This window comes from Phyllobates terribilis, unplaced genomic scaffold (genome assembly GCF_046119375.1).
Source record: "Phyllobates terribilis strain yellow unplaced genomic scaffold, ASM4611937v1 Scaffold_1__5_contigs__length_1240528914, whole genome shotgun sequence".
NCBI lineage: Eukaryota > Metazoa > Chordata > Amphibia > Anura > Dendrobatidae > Phyllobates > Phyllobates terribilis.
The window spans coordinates 851838414-851854081 of NW_027362761.1; the positions used below are offsets into that span (position 1 = coordinate 851838414).

A 15668-nucleotide genomic window follows, 5' to 3' on the forward strand; every position below is an offset into this window, starting at 1 on the left:
CAAAAAGCTGTCTAAGGACACCAGGGACACAATTGTAGACCTGCACAAGGCTGGGATGGGCTACAGGACAATAGGCAAGCAGCTTGGTGAGAAGTCAACAACTGTTGGCACAATTATTATAAAATGGAAGAAACACAAGATGACTGTCAATCTTCTTTGGTCTGGGGCTCCATGCACGATCTCTTGTGGGGTAAGAATGATTCTGAGAAAGGTCAGGAATCAGCCCAGAACTACATGGGAGGACCTGGTCAATGACCTGAAGAGAGTTGGGACCACAGTCTCAAATATTACCATTACTAACACACTACACCGTCATGGATTAAAATCCTGCAGGGCACGCCAGCACATGTCCAGGCCCGTTTTAAGTTCACCAATGACCATCTGGATGATCCAGAGGAGGCATGAGAGAAGATTATGTGGTTAGATGAGACCAAAATAGAACTTTTTGGTATCCACTTCACTCGCCGTGTTTGGAGGAAGAAAAAGGATGAGTACAACTCCGAGAACACCATCCCAACCATGAAGTATAGTGGGGTAAACATCATAATTTGGGGGTGCTTTTCTGCAAAGGGGACAGGATGAATGCACCATATTGAAGGGAGGATGGACGGGGTCATGTATCACGAGATTTTGGCCAACAACCTCCTTCCCTCAGTAAAAGCATAGAAGGTGGGTTGTGGCTGGGTCTTCCAGCATGACAATGACCCGAAACACACAGCCAGGGCAACTAAGGAGTGGCTCCGTAAGAAGCATTTCAAGGTCCTGGAGTGGCCTAGCCAGTCTCCAAACTTGAACCCAATAGAAAATCTTTTTAGGAAGCTGAAACCCAATGTTGTCCAGCAATAGCTTCGACACCTGAAAGATCTGGAGAAGATCTGTATGGAGGAGTGGGCCAAAATCCCTGCTAAAGTGTGTGCAAACTTTGTCAAGAACTACAGGACACATTTGACCTCTGTAATTGCAAACAAAGGTTTCTGTACCAAATATTAAGCTCTGTTTTTCTATTGTATCAAATACTTATTTCATGCAATAAAATGCAAATTCATTATGTAAAAATCATTAAATGTGATTTTCTGAATTTTTTTAGATTCTGTCACAGTTGAAGTGTACCTCGGATAAAAATTACAGACCTCTCCATTCTTTATTGGTGGGAAAACTTGCAAAATCGTCAGTGTATCAAATACTTATTTTCCCCACTGTATATTTAGCGCATAACCAAGACTTTGCATCACCAAAAGAGCACCAAAGTAGCATGGTGGAGACTGCATTACGCTTTTGGGCTTTTTTTTGCAGCTGGAACTGAGACCTTAGTAAAATGAAGGGAATTATGAATAGTTCAAAATATCAGTCAATTTTGTGTTAAACCCTTCACACCTCTGCTAAAAAGCTGAAGATCAAGAAAAATTAATTTCAGCACAACAATGACTCTAAACATACCTTCAAATCAACAAACTATGGCTTTGCAGAAGGAGATCAAAGTTTTGGTATGGCCCAGTCAGAGTATAGACCTACCTAAAAATCTGTGGTTTCTTTATTATTTTTTTACATGACAAAAACCTGACAATTAACAGGGGTGTGTAGACTTGTATTCATCGTATATCTGGTCAGCTCCTGAGTCTGCATCAGTTTTGTCATAGCTCTGTTTTCTGAAAGTGCAAATGCTCTGGAAAAGTGAGAATACCCCACTGTGAAGAATATTGTAGATATAATCCCATGTCAATCAGTGTATCCTGTTTGGCAGGGGATTATAATGGTCTACAGTGTACAGCTGTAACTGGACACTGCTTCAGCTAAGAAGGGAGGGGAAAGAAAGACAGTGAGTGACAAATGTCTCACAAAAGCTCTCTGCCAAGGAGCTGCTACAGGAAGACCCCCTGTGGACCCAAGCCATGTGACATTCCCTTTGTGTCAGACAATTATGATTCAATACTGAGTTATGGAAATATGATACATCCCAGCAATACACCAAATAGATTTTTGGAATCACACGAACATGAGGAATGTCACCCTGGCTTCCAGCACAGTCTAGCTAGTAGGGATGGGGAGATACACAGTACAGCCTTTCGGAAACCCCTAGGGCTACTGTGTTTGGTCTCCATGCGTAGAAGGTCCCCGGCTGGATCCGATGACACCAGAACCGGCTCCCTAGGACTGTCCATTAAGGAATTATAGCCTATTTTAGTTTTTTGAGTTTGTTGCTTAGAGGGACCAGAGGTGGAGATTTAGGTCCAGCGCAGGGGGCAGAAGGGGGAGTGACCCTGAGAGGTTAAGAGCTCCTGCAGCTCTGGCCCATGGTCTTTTTTCTGGGAGGTCGCGATGATACATCGTGTGAGGGAAGGCACAGAAAAGAGGGGGGACCCACTAGCCTCCCATGTTGCAGTCCCTCCCCCGCAAGCCAGGACTTCCATCTGACTGGTAACTGACTCTTACTATCTGCTTATGTCTTTTGTACCACTACTATTGTGTTTGCATCCCGGACCATTATGTATATATAACCCTTAAGTATATAGTGTATTGTCTAGTGTGCCCTTAAGGCGATTAAATATATAATTTAACCTTGGGCTGCTCTTTTATCTCGATCCATGAATCCTCATGTCCGTTGTTCGGTCCAACAAACACGCTACCGGGCTGGTTTCTGGCCCGATATAATTCCCGTTATATCTAATAGAAACTGGTGGCAGCTCTACTAGGTCGCCAAGGTTCTGCTTCACTGGGGCTAGTGAAGGAGCCTCTAACCCTGTCAGGGGTGTGAGTGAGTGTGGTGCCACGTCAGTGACTGAGTGGCCACCTCTTCTCACTCCCGGTGCCTTCCTGTACCCGTATGGACAGGGGGTTTCTGTGTAGAACTGTACCAATCTGACCTTACGTGTCCCCGAGGGGGTGCGGAACATCAAATTGGTGCAAAGGGCAGATCCGTATCACTTGTTCCGTCTGACGTAACTGTGATGTCAGGCGGGTGGCGAGGTGTGGATCCCTCACATGTGGTGGCAGCGATGGGATTCTGCGGGATCTCTCTGATGCCATTCTTCACACCCACCTCAAAAAAATTCTGCAAAATCCCATTCCTCACCCTCACTTCTGTGCCCTGTAGTTGTGTCTAAATCACAGTTAGTGTCCACCTGTCCATTACTGTAGGGGGAAGGGCCCACTTAACAATTATATATCGGCTGCATGTTTCTTTCTGCTAAACACCTGCAGAGTCAAAATAGTCGCTGCAAACTATTGCAGCAAAATCTGCACTCGAAAAGTTGAATGGCACTCCTTCCTTTACAAGCCCCGCCATGAGCCCTAACAGAAGTTTCAGACCACACATAGAGAATTGCTGCATTCAAGAGAAATAGTGTAACAAATTGTAGGTCCATTTTCTCTTACTAACTCTAGTGAAAAATTAAAACTCTGAAGCTAAAACAATATTTTAGTAGAAAACACAAAGTTTTATCTATGGCCTGATGATACAAAATTATGTGAACCACATGTGGATATAAAAACTCACTACCACATTTTAAATTTATTGAGTTGTGTTGCCATTTTCCATAATATTTTCAATTTTTGGTTGATGGAGGAGTGTGAGAGTTTATTGTTTGTACCCTAAGCTGATGTTTTTATTGATACTATTTTGAGGTAGATGCTATGTTGTGATCACCACTTATTGTATTTTATTGCAGTGTTGCAATAGCTGAAAAGCTGTAATTCTGGGATTTTGATTTTTTTCTCATTACACCGTTTACCAATCGGGTTAATTTATTTTATATTTTGACAGATCGGACTTTTACAAATGTAGTGATACCAAATATCAGTATTTTTTTTTCGTAATTTTTAATGGGGGAAAAAGGAGGGTGATTTGAACTTTTTTTTAAATTTTTCATATTTTTTAAAACCTTTGTTTCACTTTCTATTGTATTTATTAGTCCCCTCAGGGAACTTGAATCTGCAATCATCTGATCGCTTGTAATATACGCAGTTATACTGTACTAGAGTACTGCTGTATATTACAAAAATAATGGTTTCCTGTGAACACTAGCTACCGGCTGGCTTTCACAGGAGTGTAAGGAAATAGAGGTGTTGCCCACACTCCCCCTTGACGATATGTGATGTGATACTGTGACGCGAGTCACTACAGAAATAACAGTCCCAGAAGAGGAGAGAAGAGACTAATATTACTGAAAGAAATATTACGTAAGTACTACTTACTGGATAAATAGAGGGAGGTCAAACGATCCAAAGTCAAGTCCAGGAAAATGGCACAGTACAACAAGGAGAAGTCAGAGGCGTAATCCACTACACAAGCTGGGATCAGGAAAGCCAGAAAGACAAGGAAGTACACATGGTGCAAACAAAAGAATAGTCAAATAACAGGCAAATGGTCAAAATCCAGGTAAGGAAAAATAGTCAGGCTGGGTCAGGCACAGAGCACAGAGAGATCAGTCCTACACAGGCAACAGCAAGTGTACAATTGGCACTGGGTGAAGGAGCTAGCATGCTTAAGAAGAAGACTAATCAAGGGAAGTGAACACAGATGATTGCAGATCCGACCCAGCAAAACCAAAACAGACTGACAACCTCCACACAATAGTAACATAGCAGACAAGGAAAGTGTGGAGACCTCGACAGATATATTATGATGTTAGTTATGTGATGAGGTTGTTTACTGCCCAACAGCAAGGAGTTAACAGGGAAATATAGAGTAGGGACTAGCCCAGAATGGGAAGGGATAATGTGAGCAGACTGTGGCGAGTTTCCTGTTAGAAAATCAGATAGGGACAAGCTTGCACCTCAGGTCTGGCTAGTTAGCAGAACTGCCTGCATAGAGTGGATGTTCCTGTGGCAAGACAAAGGATCCAGATAGTAAGACCCTATAGGGTAGCGACACCTGGAAGAAAAGTTAGTAGCAGTCTGCTGTCGGGAATGAAATAGTGAGAAAGTGAAAGAAGAAGTATTGGGGACTGGGGCAGGATGCCTAGTGGGAGATAGTACGGAGTTATCTGCCAGAAATGTAACAAAACAAAAAGGGAAAGTGAAGCGAGACAAAGAGAAAATGCCCCCTTTGGTAGTCCAGGGGCGTCAGTAGGAAAGGAAGCTGAGTAGCCGCCATATTGGCACAGAAATTCTCTTATGGAGAAAAGGACTCTGAACCCTGGGTTGGAGTATAGGACTCTTGCTTACTGGAGTGTAGTGACATTATTGAGAATGAGAGAAGATTCCAAAGTAGTGTGCTGGACTGTGAAAAGAGTAGAGAAAGTAACCAAGAAAGATAGAGTGACTACAGGAAAGAAGAAAATATGGTTTCTCTCACTTAACACCGTAACATCTGGTTTTGACCAGCCGAAGATAACGGCACCATGTGGTCTGCAGAAGCGTATATCCATTATAGCAAAAGTCCACAAATCCAGTCTGGACCCCCATTTTCATGTAGCGTGCTGGGGCGTGAAAGATGAGTACATCACCCACGGCTAAAGCCTCCCATGTTACAGGAGTACTGTCATGACAAGCACGGGGGTCTTCTGAAGATCCCCGGCCATCAGAATCCCATCTGCGCCCCACAATCAAGTCATAGGCGCGCCGATGGGCGCATAGAATAATGTGCCCCTTCCTTCCTGACAGTGGCATTTAACAGGTTATCAGTCGCGGGCTCTACTTCACTCGATGCGGTTAGAGGCAGGAGGCCGGCATATGACATACAGTTATGTCATATGTCAGTAAGAGGTTAAATATTTTCTACATGTAAATGTCTATTGAAACATAATGATTGTTTTTTTTTTAAATTGTAAGTAAAAAAAGAATAAATAATTGTTTTTTTTTTTCACCAGATGGTGACTATGTCGCAGCACATAAAACCAACATCAAGATTGTGTCATCACCATATACCATTGCATTTACTAGGACTCCATCTTATTTTGTACCTGGCCTTCCATTTCAAATAACAGTAAGAATTGTTAAAAGAGGAAAACCTGACTGATTTTCGTCAGTGTGTTGGATCCGATTTCCAACAGTGTTTGGTCAGATTTTGCCATCAGTGATTTTCTCATACGATCAAAAAATGCAACCTGAAATATAGCATGTAGTACTTTGTTTCATTCAAAAAATGGAAACCAAATGGGATCACATTATAATCAATGGGGCCCTTTAGCTTTAGTTTACAACTAAAAAATGCCTGTCATGTGAAATGCCGCTACTGTGACATTGATTGTAGTTTTATCTGATAGGTTTCCATTAAAAATCCTGATATGACTCCGGCAGATGGTGTTCATGTACAATGTGGTGAAAACAGAGGATGGTCAACAAAGGAAGGACTGGCACATGTGACTTATAATACAGAAAGCAATGAAAAGGAGATAACAGTAACCGTAAGTTTAATTGATATAACTGTAAAATGTATCATAACTATTTTGATCACCCCTTCGGTAGTTTTTGAGAAACATCTGATAGCAATTAATGTAATGTAATACAGGGACTGTTTATGTATGCAGACCCAACTGCTGGTGGTTCTGTGGGCACGGGGGATCTGACAGGTTCCCTTTAAGGTCAGAAATACCTACAAAGATTTGCATCGTCCCACCTAATATGACCATGAAAATTGACCAAAACTTTAAAGGGATCCTGTCAGGACATTAATGTTGGCAGCCTGGTGTTTTTTTTGCAATAAGCGTGTGTATTCTGATAGCAGAAAAAAAACAAAGGGCTGCAATCAGCATTCATGCCGCTTCTACATATGGTAGCTACCTTTAGAAAAGGGTATAGACCATCAAAGTTCGATCGATTTACCACCATTCTTATATTAGCACACTTGATGTGGTTATTTCTTGAGGAAGAAGTGTGTAAACTTTGAAACGCGTTGACAATCAAACCGCAAATGATACATTCTGTGCATTGTGAACCTATTGGCAGCACAGAAATCCACGTTTTTTTTCTCCAAAAATAATCTTGATCCATGACTCTGATCAAAAATGAACATGTATCCATGACTTTTTTGGAGAATACATGATCTGCAATAAAACACAAACATGTGAACAGCTCCATAAGATTATGTGTACATGTTCTATTCGTGAAAAACATCAAAGTCTGAATCCTGTCAGGTTTACACAAAAGTCGACACAAAAAAGGTACATAATGAGTATTTAGGTATAGTACGCTACTAATTACAATTTAATTTAGTGTAAGACATTATGTGCTTCTTGTGCATTTGACCTAAATGAGTCTGAAAATAGTCTTATTTTTATACTTTTAAAGGTCAAAACAAATGTTGAAGGTTTGGAAGATGAGCAACAGGCTAATGTAACAATGACTGCAAAAGCATACCAACCTACATGGCAACCAAACTACCTGTATATATCTGCACACAGTGAACATGTAACTGATTATGTCACTATCAGTTTGCACATAAAAAACAAGGATAACACAGCAGAAAACATTAAATACTTCACCATTCTGGTAAGGAGATCTTCTTATGTTTTATATAATTTAACTTTTTTTTATATATATATATATATATATATATATATATATATATATATACATATATATATATATATATATATATATATATATACATATATATATATATATATATATATATATATATATATTACTTTTTCCTTCTGATCATTATTCTGTGAAAAATAACATTTTAATTGTCTGCAAGATAAAACAATATAATACAACAGTATGTCTATCCAGAGTTCCTTGACAAGGATATTGTTGCACAATAAATGACAAAATCCAAATCAAAGAACACTTCAAATCCACTTGAAATAAGATTCTCATTAACTTTGGTGAGAAGTAATTGGAAAAAGAGACATCAATTCTTTCTGTACTTTTCTGCACAGAAAATGTGCCAAATTCCCTACCAGATCTTGTTTATTTTATCACATTGATAGGGCATTGAGTTGGTCAGGAATTGTTGACTTTCACAAATTGGTAGGGCATTGAATTGGTCAGGCATTGTTTACTTTACCACATATCACAAATTTAATTAAACTATACCAATACATGCTCATGTGAGGATGCCAAGACATTATGGATTAAACTTGGGTTTCACATGCTTTTGTACCTATGTTTTTTTCACCAAAAATGCTTCAAAAACTGATGGCAGGGTTTTTGCTGCTTTTTTGCACTTACTCGTTGCTTTCTGTGGGTGAAAAAAACTCTGCAAAAATGCTGAACGAAATGACATGCTGCAGTTTTCAAAAACGCAGCAGTTTACCAATTCAGTCAAGAAAAAAAAACAAGCGTGTGCATGAGATTTCTAAAATCTCATAGCTTTTGCTGGTACTGTAAAAAGTAGCTTTTAATTTGCATAAAAAAGGCAGCAAAAAAAAGCAACATGTGAACATAGCCTTACTTTCACAAGCAGTGATGGATAGTCAGGCTCTTTTCAGTGACCTGGTCACTTGTCTCCAATCGCCACACAAAGCTGGCTCTTTTGGATCCTAAATGGATCTCTATTAGATATGTGTTCACCACAGTTGAATACACATTTAAGATGAAATTAACGTGGCCTAAACCTCACCCACCCATAGCCAAAAGCCAAAACCCTGCCTACTTGCAGCCAACTAATGAAATCGATGGGTGGGTAGGGTTTAGCTGCCGAACACCATCATTTTATGCCCAGTGAGAGCCATCCAGAGAATTTAGTAGCTCTTACTGGGGTGCTGACTTGCATTGTTCCCAGCAGGGAGCCGGGTCTTTGTCTCTTATCGGTCGCAAACCGATCACTAAACAAAAGTGCATAGAGGAGTATTAATCGCACATAAAACAAATGCATCAAATATTAACATATGGAAAATACAGTGGTATAACACATATCGGCACTATAAGGTCTTTGGAAAGGTGGTTCTTCTCTTCCCACACTCTTACAAGCGCAAAAAACAATTTGGGATTGGGAGCAAACATTAAATAATATTGCATACTATGAGAATAAAAACCATGAAGAAAATATTGGCCCAAATGGTTTGATTGATAGATGGAGAAAGGATGAAGTGTGTGTATGTGTATGTATGCCATTCTGATGTGGATTTTAAAGGACATACTGCACTCTACCATTCTTATCAAGTCTTAGAGATCTATGCAGACTGTATTGTGAAATCTTGTGATAGATGCCCAATTAATTACATATATTAAAAAAATATGAACAACCTAAACTATTGCTATGCCACCAATAAATGATGCTGCTAAATGGAAATGTCCTCAGTTTCTAATCAGACAATATTTTTCATTTGCTAGATTATGAGTAGAGGAAAAATTTTGCAGACAATTTTTCAGAAAAGAAGTAAAACAGAAATGGTTTCTGCAGTAAGGTTTGAAGTGACGCGAGACATGCTGCCTTCTTTCAGGATTGTGGCTTATTACTATTTGTTCTACAGCGACCGAATACTTGAATTAGTGTCTGACTCTGTCTGGCTTCATATGAAAAGAACCTGCAAAGGCACAGTAAGTAATGTGTATTATATTACAATATTATAATACTTAGCACTCCATAGGTTTGGTCATTTGAGCTATCCTTTTTAGACATAAAATGTTATTGAGATGATCATCTCAATAATCATCATTCTTGCTTTGTCATATGCTGACTGCATTTTCAAAATTGCTGCATGCTTTATGCATGCCGTTTTACAGAACTTTTCCCTCTATTGATATGAATGAGATCTGTATAAAATAAAATAGTGCAAGTATTTTAATAAATTATGTGCTGATATTATCAGTTTTGTGGCATATTTTCACAGTATCACCAGAAATTGATTAAACCAAGCCCCCTATGACATTAATACTTTTCAAGTGTGCATCCTGCTAAGAATACGGAAACATAATGCACAGACTTATCCGAACACATATCAAACATAGATGTAAAAAACTGGAACAAAATACTGAAATAATGCTGACAATAAAACTCATCTATACATATGGAAAAGAATGCCATATTTTTCTCTGTATGATCCAACTTTTAACATGCATATATCATATAGTACTTCAGGTTTATTTACTTATTTTACTCGCTTATGTAGCGCCATTATTTCCCCAGCACCTTACAGATATCATTATCACTGTCCCCATTAGGGTTCACAATCTGAACTCTCTATTAGTATGTTTCTGGAGTGTGGGAAGAAACCAGAGTATCACGAGTTAACCTATGCAAACAGAGTGAGCATTGCGGTATATACAAGGAGCGAACAATTGTAAGAAGATGGAAGTGTTGCCCACGTTTCCCCTGAAAGACGTGTATTGTGGCAATGTATTTTATGCAAGACATGTTTAGTAATGTGTGCTATTAGTGATAGATTTTATTCTGCCCAGCATCAGGGAGTTAATAGGGACAGTTAGGGTTAATAGTTATGACTAGCCCAGAGTGGGAGGAGCTAAAGTGAAGAGAGTTTCCTGTCAGGAAGTCAGATGGGGCCCAGCATACAAGAGAAGTAGACCTATGGTCTACCCATCGAGCAGAGCCGTATGAAATGAGTGTCCCTGAAGTGAGAGGAGACCGAGGCAACGGATAGCATGCTCAAGAGTAGAGATGAGGAAAAGTGATAGAGGAGTGAGTGATTCTCCGGAGATGGGATCTGGGGCAAGAGGCCTAGCGGGACAGTACCAGGTTCGCAAGCCAAAGACGTAGCTGGAAAAATCGGACCAGGGAACGAGAGATAAAGAAAGTGCCCTGTGTGGTAGTTCCAAAGCGCTGGCAAGCATAGAAGCTCAGTAAAGGCCATTGTGGCAGAAGTAGCTCCCCTAAGGAGAAAGGACACGGAACCGCGGGTTGAGAAATAGAACTCTTGTTTACTGAACTACAGTGCCATTATTGAGGACAAGGGAAGCAGCCAAAGTACTGTGCTGGATTGTGGTGAAGGGAAGTCAAGAAGGAATGTGTATAAAGATGTTCCATGTGTTAAAAGAAATGTACATGAAGATTTGCACCCGCTATCCACTGTACATACTGTACTCTTCAATATATTATTGTTCAGTAAAAGAAAGTTTATTTTTAAGTGGTGGTTAATGTTTAGCATTCCGATATTGAAATATCGGGTATCGACCGATATTCGCTGTATCGGAGTTCCGATACTTAGTTCCGATACTTTTAGAATATCGAATACCGGAATCGGAAGTTCACATAATGCCTGCGCTGTGCAGTGTCTCTGAAGGATGACAAGCTGGATGGCAGCGCTCAGCTGGGATCCAGCCTGTCATCAGAATGCCATCCCAGCATGAGAGAATTCTCCTGCTCAAGCGCTGACATTACATTATCTCCGTTACATTACAATTAAATGGAATAGCAGGGCAGGTAAGGATGATGTTGCTTTATTATTTTACTTTTATTGCAGGAGATCGTTGGCTTCAGCTGGAATGGGCGTGACGGTAAGTATGGTTTAATTTAGAACAATAAAGAATTGTGTCTTTATTGCAATTAAAGGACTTTATTCTGGGTCTTTGTGTTTTTTTTTAAGTTTGACTATGGGGTTAGTAATGGGGGTGTCTTATAGACGCCTCTCCATTACTAACCTGGGCGTGATGTCAGCTGGCATTATAAGCTGACATCAATCCCAACCCTATTACCCCACTGCCACCGCTACAGGGCAGTGGGAAGAGCGAGGCTAAGTGCCAGAATTGGCGCATCCTATGGATGCGCCATTTCTGGGGCGGCTGACGGCTGGTGTTTCTAGCCTGGGAGGGGGCCAATATTCATGGCACCCTTCCTGGGCTATTAATATCAGCCCCCAGCTGTCTGCCTAGCCTTTGCTAGCTATTAAAATAGGGGGGACCCCACGTCATTTTTTTTGGGGGGGGCCCCCATTTTAATAGCTAGTAAAGGCTAGGTATTCAGCTGGGGGCTGATATTAGTAGCCTGGGAAGCTCCATGGGTATTACCCCCTTCCCAGGCTTCAAACATCTGCCCCAGCCGTCTGCTTAACCTCCGCTAGAGACTAAAATTATGGGGAACCCCACGCCAATTTTTTTTTTAATAAATCCTTTATTTTCACACTAAATGACAAGTACAGTAACCAACACTGTCACTGTACTTCTTATATATGTGACTGACATGTTTCTATCGCTCTAATCTATGTGTGATGCTCTATCTTTCTGTTCTAACTTGTCGGGTACCGCTGCTGAATTGCCGGCCGGCTTTTTTAAAGAGACGGTGCATGAAAACACTATTATTTTTTTAAATAAATCCTTTACACTAAATGACAAGTACAGTAAGCAACACTGTCACTGTACTTATTATATATGTGACTGACATGTTTCTATCTATCTAATCTATGTGTGAAGCTCTATTCTTTTTGTTCTAAATTGTCGGGTACCGGTGTATGCCGCTGCTGAATTGCCGGCTTTTCATGTTTCACTGTGAGCACTGTTCCCATCGATTTGGGCAACCACCTACCCCAATACATTCTACATTATTGTTAGTTGTTTTCCTTCATGTAGAATTAACCTACAAGGAAAGAAAGGGTTTATTTTCATTCCGATATTTGTGTCCCATTGATTGCATTGGTTTCCGGTATCGGAATTGGCGATATCCGATACTTTTTGAGTATCGGCCCGATCCAATCCGATCCGATATTTCCTGATATCGGAAGGTATCGCTCAACACTAGTGGTGGTCTCTCTCATTGAGCTCTATAACATCCGGTCCTGGCCAGCCTAAGACACCGGAACCATGTGGCCTGCAAGGGCGAAGCGCCCCCGTAGTTAAAAAGTTCACACACCCAGCCAATACCCGGGGCATGAAACCTGAATACTTCGCCTGCGGCTACCACCTCTTAGAGGTATTAAAATATGAAGTAAAAATAAAAAAAAATCTTCAAAAAATCAAAAATATAAAAATTTAACTCAGCCTCCTTTTCTCAGTTAAAAAAATTAAGAAGTAATGAAAAAAAAGATATTCTGTATCACTGATCCATAAAACTCGAATCTAGCAAAATTGTTTTAACTGTTTGTTCGGAACGACCTGATCTGAAAACTGTCACACAATTTAACCCCTACAGTGAACACCATAAAAAATAAACATAAAACCTGGCAAAAAATGGGGCTCGGGATCAAGTTTGGGTTACCATTCTGGTACCCGAACCAAACTTTTTTCTAAAATTCGGCCGAACCCGACGAACTTGAACATCCACGGGTCCGTTCATCCCTAATATTTACATATAGCTCAGCATTGAGACCACCATTGATCCTGGTCAAGTATCCAATGCCTTTGGCTGTGAAACAACCCCATATCATCAGGCTTCCTCGTCCAAACAGTTCCTTCAATTTCTCGATCCTTTAGCCCCTTTTTCCCTAGTTTCATCCAGACTATTTTCACCCATCAGAGCCTAGTTTATTGACTTTTGTCTTATCGCTCCAAATCATCTGTTTCCAATCTTCTACTGTCCACTTTTTGTCCTTTTTTGCAAATTCGAGCTGACGCTTCTTATGACGATATTGAAGTCAAAGCTTCTTCACCTTTTTTCGGGCCACCATTCCAGACTTGTCTAACGTGCCTCGCAAGGTGCTTGCATGGATGTTTGTGATCTCACTATTATGAAGCATATGAGCCACCTCTACTGCTATGTTTGTCGCCCCAGAACAGATAGACCTTGTGATGAGCCAACTTGTTGACTCCGATATTTTGCCTAGACATACACCTATACACCTCTTGGCTCCTGAATGGATGGAAGGACTTCAATTTGTATTCTTCCAACTGTCATGGCACTCACATGACGCAGTTGGCAATTTTCTTGTCCGAGAGACTGCTATCGATGAGCTATTTCTCTTTCCTTGGGAAATCTTCTTCATAGCTGCTCCTCGATTCGAACTAGTGACTTTTCGCTTTGGAATCAACCTAATAACACACTAAACTATTAGGGAATGTGAGAACAGGTTGTATTTTGTAGTATACAGGAAGAAAAAGATTTTTCCACCACTAGGACTAAAACAGTAACAATGCAATGACATGACAAGAATCTGCATAAGAAATCATATGCTAAATAGTTGCAAGTCCAATTTATCTATGAGATAGCCAAGATGATTGTCTATAAAATAATAGTAGGCTCGCGTTCAAAGCAGTAGTGAATGGTGAGAAACGGAGCCTAAAAGTCTAAAGTTCAAAACACTGTTAGCCTTTTGCTTATCAGTTGGGATCTAGAAGATATTGTATGGTGCATATGGGAGCTAAAGCTGATGGAGTATTTGAATGGGGTAGGGTCTTAGGGTTTGCATAATTCAAAGGTGTTTTTCACGTACAATAATATTCATTTACATACCACCATTGCTTTTGCTCTCTGAGGTCCACTTCAACTCTAGGCAACACTACACTGGAACCTGATACTGACCAGAACCACCACGATGTATGTAATGGTGCCTGGAGTTGAAAAAGAGTAAGCAGTGAAAATTACTGGGAGGCATGATAGCAGTGGCATGGCTGTGAAATCAGTCAGGGAGTAGGTGGCAGGCTGCATGTTTGAGGATCTTCTTGCAGTTACCTGATAGAGCCCCAAGGCAGGCATTTTATGCTATAATATTATGTTCACATTCGCAAATTGACTCTCCAGTCGGACAGAAAATCATGATCAATTGCGGTAGTCATCTTGGAATTTTTGAAACTGGCAAATTACAGGAATTTTCCTAAATGTAATATTCCTTTGTAACTTCATACCTTGGCTCTTGACAGAATTTCCAAGAAAACTGATTCCAAGATTGGTCAAGAAGGTTTAACACCCCTGGTCTAGTCATTATTAAATTGTTAAAAAATAAATACCTTATACCCTGTTTCTGTCTTTACAGCTAACATTACAAGCACCTAAAACAGCTAGAAATTTTTACAAACCTCAAGACAAGGTAGAACTTCGTTTGACTGGAGATAAAGGCGCATACGTGGGCCTGGTGGCTGTAGACAAGGCAGTATTTGTCCTAAACAACAAAAACAGGCTCACCCAGGACAAGGTCTGTATTAAAGAAACATAAAATTAGATGTGTCTATAATTATCTTTTAAAATCTATTAACTACAGGTACGGAAAATAATCATTTAAATAACTGACCTATGTCACAAATTCTAGGGATTTTTAAAGGGAACCTGTCAGAAACGTTACCCACCTTAACAAATTAATATGACAATATAGCCCTCTAAAAGATAAGCCGGTCAGTCCCTTTATGACCCCAAAGTGCTATTTCAGCAGCGAGAAATCGCATTTTGAAGCCTACTCTGTATTTCTGAACTAGTAGCTGCCTCCTATACCTGAATAACCTGTTAATCAGCTAGGGGAGGGTGCTGCTAGTTTAGTTCGGGAATAAAGTGGAGGCTGAGGAGCTGTAAGTGCATCGTCATATCCCAGTGCACTTCCAGAATGAACTTTAAAATGTGATAAATGTAGCACTTTGGAGTCATAAAGGGATTGACTTGCTTATCTTAATATTAATAGTTTTTTTTTTTTTTAGGGTGGTGGAGTTTCAGCCAGGTTCCCACTAAACTCTGCTGAACAAACATATTGTAATACGGAATATCACCCTAACCTATTTAGAAAAGCTTGCATTTGTGCTACTTGAGCCAAGGCAATGTCTGTACTGTATTGAGAATTAGATACTGTACAAAGTATAGAGTACAAAGTACAGCTCCATTTTGGAGAAATGTATGTTCGTGTGTATATTCTCGCTGGTATATTGTCCCTCCTAACAGGTACCTGAAGGAAGAGCAATGCTCACCTGGAAAT

At 40.2% G+C, this 15668-nt stretch overlaps 1 protein-coding gene across 2 annotated transcripts in view; it reads left to right on the forward strand.

Moving 5' to 3' along the window:
- The window catches only part of LOC141153543 (venom factor-like), a 309206-nt gene that overhangs the window by 91410 nt on the left and 202128 nt on the right, over positions 1 to 15668 (forward strand). For both annotated transcript variants that reach the window (XM_073638454.1, XM_073638462.1), the window contains exons 10-14: positions 5808 to 5923; positions 6204 to 6344; positions 7228 to 7428; positions 9220 to 9426; positions 14745 to 14903. In XM_073638454.1, the coding sequence (XP_073494555.1) occupies positions 5808 to 5923; positions 6204 to 6344; positions 7228 to 7428; positions 9220 to 9426; positions 14745 to 14903 (824 nt within the window). The remainder of the gene's footprint in view (positions 1 to 5807; positions 5924 to 6203; positions 6345 to 7227; positions 7429 to 9219; positions 9427 to 14744; positions 14904 to 15668) is intronic.